General features: G+C 37.0%; 1 protein-coding gene across 1 annotated transcript; it reads right to left on the bottom strand.

Moving 5' to 3' along the window:
• Window positions 1-349: 349 nt before the first annotated feature.
• LOC115451230 (probable galactose-1-phosphate uridylyltransferase) lies at window positions 350-7,716 on the bottom strand. Its single transcript, XM_030179470.2, has 8 exons — window positions 7,591-7,716; window positions 6,930-7,093; window positions 5,667-5,794; window positions 4,596-4,673; window positions 3,143-3,295; window positions 2,475-2,550; window positions 1,526-1,742; window positions 350-572 (listed from the first exon to the last, which is right to left on the bottom strand). Exons 1-8 carry the CDS (start codon window positions 7,607-7,609, stop codon window positions 361-363), a joined length of 1,047 nt encoding a protein of 348 aa, XP_030035330.2. The 5' UTR covers window positions 7,610-7,716; the 3' UTR covers window positions 350-360.
• Between the last annotated feature and the right edge of the window lie 240 nt (window positions 7,717-7,956).

Raw genomic sequence — 7,956 nt, 5'->3', positions numbered from 1 at the left:
TAAGTATATGAATAAAAATAATTTGTTTGCCATTCGAGCATTAATCGCTCAACGACTATAATAACTAATACGCAATTAATAAAATAAACCGATAGCTGATAAGTATATGTGTGAAAATAAATACTGCATCGTCGGCGAAGTTGTATTTGTGGTCAATATGGCGATAATGGGACATACTTAGCGAAAAGTAAGCGCCCATGTTACACCTCTGTCTATCCCTGCGGGGATAAAGGAGTGGCGTATATTTGTTTTTGTTCGACAGATTCTTTAGAGACCAAACTACATGAAAAAAATATATATATATATATATTTTATATATTTTAAGGCACTGATAAATAAAATAAACAGCCTAGAAAACATTTATTTATTTTTATAATGTTTCAAATGATCACATTCTCTCAGTTTAGCCGCTGCTTGTTCGGGCGTTAAATCTCGTTGCGGTTGGGCGAGCATTTCATAACCCACCATGAACTTCTTCACGGTAGCCGAACGTAGAAGCGGGGGTAGATAGAGTCCGTGAAGCTGCCAGTGCGGTGAGTCGCCTGGTTGCGCCGAAGGGCCGGTTGGAGCTCCTGTAAAGATAGACATCAAATAATTAAAATTAAACTATTTTTCAGATATTATCGCGGTTTTAATATTGAAGTTTTCTTTCGACGTTTCGAAGACTTTGCAGCTTTGCACCAGAGGACTGTCCTCAGTCCCCCCCGTGACCCCGAAAAATAGTTTAATTTTAATGTCAACATTCGCGTTTAAAAAAAACATTAAATAATTATTTGCTAATTTAAATTATGCATGAAACGGAACGCGTTTACCCCATTTCCCGGTTATTTTTTAAAAAAAACTTTAAATAAATTCGATTATCGATACCATTACATATATATAAAGTTGAAGAGTTTTTTGTTTGTACGCGCTAATCTTACGAACTATAGAATTGAAAAATTCTTTTAGTGTTTTGAACCCATGCGCTCAGCAGTACCTACGCATTAAAATTTTACCACGGAGGCAGTCCATATCAAAATGACACTGTATTAACCTAAGATGTTTTTATTACATAGATACGTTGTCTGAGCTCAATACTGGCAAGAAGAAAGCAAGGTAATTGCCCGACATTCACTTAGTCAACCTCCAACCACCGTCGCGGCTAGTCGGCTTACTAACTTTTTGTATTTTTATAAATATAATGCCTTCCTGTGTTTTTAGACGATGTACAAATTATACTCTAACTGTGAATGAAAAAAACGCTTTATTTCATACGTTAGTAATAAGTATACACTATTAACATATTTTTTAACTAATAAATACATTTTATTCGACTGTCATGGCGACGGCGATCGACGCTCGGGACATGATATATTATATCCTTTTCTAACGAACGTATGCCTAATCTTTGTATTCCTTCTTCGAGCCAATTTGTAATTTATATGTATAGGTATGTGACTATAGTAAATAGTGCGCTGTTTTTATGTGCATTTTTGTTAGTGTATGACGCGTCTTTTTGTAAAACCTCATTTGTATTAACTCTCACCATGCCATCCCATGCTGTACGGGAAGCTGCAGTTGAACAAATTATCGTATTTCGTATTCAACAACTTCATTATTTCTGCTAGACTTCTCTTCTGTTCTTTGTCAAGGTCTGTCATCCTCTGCGTGGGCTTCAGAGGCAACAGCATAGTCTCGTACGGCCACGCGGCCCAGTACGGGACGAGGGCCACCCATTCCGAGTTCTGGATGACTATACGATCCTGGAATAAACCGAAGTGATTATCAATGTTTATAGTTTGTAAGGAAACATAAATATTGAAACAAAATTAAATCATCTACATATTACATATATAAAAATGAATCCCTATTTCATTTGGTCACGCCATCACGAGTGAACGGCTGGACCGATTTCACTATTTTGTTTTTGTTGTGTTTGTTATTGACAGGAGAAGGTTCTTATGATAGAAAAAATAAAGGAAGTTGAGCGGAACGTTAGAAAATTTAAGAAAAGTTAATTTCAGCGATCGACAGAATGCGCGCTGCAAATTCATAGTTAAGACGGGACAACGTCTGTCGGGTCAACTAGTAGAATATAATATGTAAATATTTTTTTGTGGCCCATGTCTACTGCTGTACTCTTTGGTTATATTTAACATTCAAATAGTTGTACGTTACTAAAAAATCCGAGTATAATTTTGACAATACGCAGGCGAAAGCCTTGTTTGGAGTTTAATGAACTAGCGAGACGAATATCTGCAGGTTCAAAATCCAAACACTTCTCTGACTTTTCTAAAGTTATGTGTGAATTATCGCTTGCTTTGACGGTGAAGGGATACATCGTGAGGAAACCTGCATACCTGAAAAGTTCTCTATAGGAATTTTGAGAGTGTGTGAAGTCTGTCCGCACTACAGCGTGGTGGACTAAGGCCTAATCCCTCTCAGTAGAGGAGGCCCGTGAAGCAGTGGGACAGTATATATAATACAAATCTTACCTTCTTCTCTAACTCTTGTTCCAAATAGTCAATTAACATGGCTTTACCATGATTTTCGAAATACTCCCTCTGACACCTGGAATTTTTATTTTATTTTATTTGTCATCTTTTGTACAATATATTAGTAGGTACCGTAAATCTAATACAATATTGTTGCTATTAACTAAAGTAACTATTAACTAAAAATTAAAATAGGCTAATGTAGAAATTATTAAACCTCATCGTACATAGAAAATGATTTATTCCCAATAAGACAATGCTAGTTATATACTTGAAAACAATATAAGACTTATCTATATTTATACTACAGTAAAATTTCGTCATATTAAATTTTAAAGGCCGAAATATCCATGATTATTAATTATTTTTACATTTTTCTTTCAACTGCGAGAACTAATCACTAACTAGACGTGAATTTAAATTCTTTACTTGCCAATACTTGTTTAGTTACCCAGATTAAAGCCGAAACAAAATGTATGAAAATGGACCTTGAGGTATCGCCTTAAGTAATTTATGGCAAGATGTAATGAGACACGAGATGGTATTTGGTTTGGTTTATTCTATGTACAAATGGTGCTTATATACTAATGTGGTACTCGACGTACGTGAGTTAACACTCATCCAAGCATCTGCGTGATACTATGTGCGACGCTGTCGCTACAAAATACCTTTCTTTGACCCGAGGCTCGTTGGGCAGGAAGCTGGACGCCCAGATCTGACAATGCGGGTGAGGGTTGGAGCATCCCATCACAGCACCCTTGTTCTCGAAGATCTGCACCCACTTGTACTTGCGGCCTAGCTCCTTCATCTGGTTTATCCACCTGTAGGAATTTAATTAAAAATAGCATAAATTTGAGGCTTTTCAAGTCGCGAGTTAATTGGTTTCTTCTAGGCAAGCGTGCTTCACTTTAGCTTCGTCGTTTAACATCAGGCCGGGAGTGGTCAAACATCAGCCCACAGCTTAAATAAAAAAAAAATCCGTGCACGTCAAAGTGACCTCACTGCATCTAATGATAAGTGAAGTGGGTCCAATAGAATGTCGACTGACGAGAGATTGCCCCTCAGTCGACACAATTATGCCTGTTGGATATACACAGGCTGGTCCCGGAACGCGACACGTGGGCCACTATGGCGGGTTTTAACACCTTGTGTACGGTTGCTATTCGGACGGATATAAAATATGCTACCAGCACCATGGTCGCGTTGGACGTCAAACCGACAATTCATGAGTGTGCTCACGACTCGTGCCTCTATTTGTAGTTTTGTCATAAGTACGTAAAGCCGTTGGTCCTGCGCCTGATCTCTCCGGTCATGTCTCACCGGACTATGAAGAACAGAGAGTGATTACGTATTGTACTCTTTTGGACTATAATATTTCGCATGTAGCTGATCCTTTGAGATTGGCCGCCGCGTTTGGCAGGAATCAATCAGTGTAGGTTTATTTTGGGAAATCCGTCTGGGTACGTATCTCCAAACTGTCTATTTCTACCATCAAGTAACACTGTGCCAGCACTCTTGATTCGGTTTGATGACATTGTAGCCTTAATAGGGGACCGTCCTGTGTTTGATTTTGTACATTATTCTATATGTAATGCTTAATAATGCCAAAAAGAAACTATCCGGCGAAAACTGCATTAAAATTGGTTAAAAAATGAGCGAGTAATTTATATTTCAATATTACTGTGTGTCGAAGTGGGCGCGAATTGGGGATATCGCTTCATCTCTTTCTTGCGCACGCGTCGTAATGCCTGATGACGTCACACGTGGGTATTGCGCCTCTTTTCTGTTTCTTGTTACTTACCCCTTCTACCGAAATTGAAAGACTTATAACTTGTTGATTTTTTACCGGATTTAAATAATTCTTTCTGTGTTGTAATTTATATAACGTAAATATTCGATAATAATGAAGAACAGAAATGAGTCCGGTCCCCTATTACTGGGCATTATGACTAATATCTCAGTGAGGAGCGCAGTGTCGCGCACTTTTTAATACAAAAGTTCAGTATGGTGTCCGTTTATGGGGTCTATTGTACATCGCATATGAATCTCGTTATTGAATTGGGAATGACTAGGTGCCTTAAATTGACATCGGTTCACGATTGATATTAAGAATGTCCTTACTCTTCCACCACGGCTTGTATTTCTTCCACAGACATCAGTGGTATAGTCATTGTTGAATCCGGATGGAAACACATCACTCTGAAAACAAAAAGTAGAATATATTTTTTTACTGGTAGGTCTCTATGTGAGAGTCCGTCTGGGTAGATCCTACCGCAATGTCCATTTCTACCGCCAAGCAAAAGTGTGTAGTCACTTATGTTCCGGTTTGAAGGACATTGTAGCCAGTGTAACTACTGGACATAATGAGACTTAACATCTACGTCTCAAGATGGCAACGCAGTGGAATACCAAACAATACTTTGTAATTCAAGGCGTTGTGGTGTCTCCACTGCTTATGGGTTTTATCGCTTACCACCAGGCGAACGGCAAGATTGTCTCGTCATTCGAAGCAATAACAAAAAAATAGTATTGGAATAAACAAAATCCAGATTTTATCGTGGTTATATTATTATTTCTCTAGCCGTCAATAGCTATAACAAATTGAAATTTTGTGTAATTGTAAAATGTAGATATTGTAACTTTGACTTCGCGGATGACTAACAACAAGGCTGCAGTCTTCGGAAAGTCGGGAGAAAATATAATATATAAAATCCGAAAAATAGTTTCAGATTGATGTCCAACATTCGCGTAAACATAAGAAATCATTATCATTAGGTATCTAATATTATTAACACAGTATACTTCCTGACGTTGATGAAAATTACTATAGCTATGATGATATTACTAAACTAGCAGCAATAACTTTGTGGGTTGTGGAACGGACTGCCGAGACGAATGTCTGCAGGTTCAAAAGCCAAAGGCCGTACCTACAATTTTTAAAATGATGCGTGTATACTTTGTGAATTATCGCTTGCTTTAACGGTGAAAGAAAACATCGCGAGGAAACGTGCACACCTGAGAATCTCTATATGAATTTTGAGGGTGTGTGAAGTCTACCCGCACTATAGCGTGGTGGACTAAGGCCTAATCCTTCTCAGTAGCCGAGATACAGCAGTGGGATAGTATATAATACAGGGCTGATATTACATGATGATGCTAGGTGATGATGAATTAATTGCACAGCAGATTCACCTGCACGTTCCCTTAGCTGGTCCGGACTGGAACAGAGGATGATCAGACGGCGGCGGCTCCGGGACCCTCTCCAGGAGCGCCGGGAAGTCGTTCGGGAACACGTACGTGGATGTGTAGTTTGGATTTTTCTGTAAAGGAAGTAAAATGGATTCAAATTCGAATACAACTGACTAGTTTAATGGTTGAAGGCGTCAGATACCAGATTTCAGTTTTATATAAGTATTTAGTAAAGATAAAACTGAAGCATTTGTTTGACCACGCTAATATCACGAAGTATTAAACCGATTTTGAACACGTTTTCGTTATATCATATTTGGATATGTTTATATGCAATCAGCGGAAATTCACATAAATGGCTCATAGATGTATTAAAATCAATAGGGTACCGGACTCATTTTCGTTCTTTACTATTATCAAATATTTACATAATATAAATTATAACACAGAAGGAATTATTAAAATCCAGTACAAAATCAACAAGTTATAAGTCTTTGAATTTCGGTGGAAGGGGTAATTAACAAGAAACCGAAAAGAGACGAAATATCCACATGTGACGTCATCGGGAATTACGACGCGTGCGAAAAAAAGAGATGAAGCGATATCCCCACATCGCGCCCACTTCTGCACATTACAATATTTTAAATACGAATTACTCGCTCATTTTTTAACCAATTGTTATGCAGTTTTCGCAGGGGTGCTTCTTTTTCGTATCATTAACCATTATATATAGAATAATGTACAAAATCAAGCATAGGCCGGTCCCCTATTGTTAAGATTAAATATTACTTATAACATTGCATTAGTATTAACACTAATGCAATGTTATACACACACACCACAACAGTTAACTGTTATGGTGTTATAATACATGTATAAATAAATAAATAAAATTAATAGAGAGCGAAAATTTCCATCAATTTCCAAATATTTATCTTGGAAAAACATTTTGCAGCAAAAGTAAAAAAAGAGTTAAAAAATATTGTATCATATACAGCCAACATGAAAGTATGCTTATAAATTTATAGTATCTTCCTTTTTCAAAATAATGACGGTAACGGTCCACAAAAAAAATTACCTACAAGAAAAAATAGACTGAATTTAAATATGTAATCCCTACATTATAATAAATGTTTTCGCGCCTTATTACGTTATATTCTAGTTTACGTGGGTATTTTTGCAGGCCCGCAGTACTACGTATCATAACACCTCTGCCTACCCTTGAAAAGTAAAAAGTGTGAGTGATATCCATTAATCCCAACACACCTGCCCGCTAGACCTGACAGCACCAGCTCGTAGAGGGTTGTTGGGGTCCGGAGGCTGGTCTTCAGGCTGCTGCTCCGTTTGCCCACTCCAGGGTCGAAGGCATCGATGAGGAGAGACGAGGATCCATTCGTCTTTTAACGGATTGTAGCGGACATGTTGGTGTTCTGGGAAGCATATTAAAAAAAAGGTCACTTAAGGCAATAAAAAAGTAAATCATAATTCAATAATGTTTAATTTAGAAAAATATTTAAAAAAATATAATTGTCATTTTACATAAGAAAAAATGGCGTCGTTCGAACTTTAAAACAGAAAAAAGAAAAGGGCATACTAAATAAATATGGCGGTATTTTTATATGTTTTTTTTTTCAAAGCACCGTCATTTTTTTTATGTGTACAGCTCAAGGGAGATAACATTTTTTATGATGCTGAGGGGCATTTAGCCTAGTTTTAAAAAGAAATGACATAAGTCGTGACGTCACTTGGATTACAATACGTGCGTAAGCAGGATAGCGATATCAATGCGAAACACTTCCTCTTTGCAATTTATACATTTAAATAATCAATTTACATATTGATTTTTCAGAAGAACCGCTTAAAAATGATTTTAACATTCACATAATTAAAAAAGGTTTAATTAAGTTATAATAATTGAAATATTCACCTGTCGGCTTGAACGCCATTTTGTTAAACGGAACGTTCGGACCGGCGTCTGCTTATCGACTCACTGACGGGAGGAAGATAAACTGGCATAGATTATATTAATTGGTAGACACGTCATTGGGTTATTGCATTGAATTAACGGACTTGTGTAGTTCCGAATTAAATCGCAAGTATTATGTATTTTTAACCAATTTCAAAAAAAGGAGGAGGTTCAATTCAACGTTAATGTTGAATGAATATATTTGTGTAGCTTTACTAGCAATTATAATTAGGCACCGATTCCAAAATTGGTATCCAGTATATACCTGTTATGTGAAATATTTTTTTGGTCATTAGTGGTTCTGGAAGGCGGTTTAATTTTGAAAAT

This window comes from Manduca sexta, chromosome 1 (assembly GCF_014839805.1).
Source record: "Manduca sexta isolate Smith_Timp_Sample1 chromosome 1, JHU_Msex_v1.0, whole genome shotgun sequence".
Taxonomy (NCBI): domain Eukaryota; kingdom Metazoa; phylum Arthropoda; class Insecta; order Lepidoptera; family Sphingidae; genus Manduca; species Manduca sexta.
Note: the sequence above shows the minus strand (reverse complement) of the source record. Positions and strands in the feature narration are given on the sequence as shown.

Coding starts and splice junctions, on each gene's coding strand:
- LOC115451230 (XM_030179470.2), bottom strand. Junction 3,296..4,595: donor ATACAAGCCGTGGTGGAAGA/GTAAGGACATTC, acceptor AAATTCCTACAG/GTGGATAAACCAGATGAAGG. Junction 573..1,525: donor GTACAGCATGGGATGGCATG/GTGAGAGTTAAT, acceptor CTATCTTTACAG/GAGCTCCAACCGGCCCTTCG.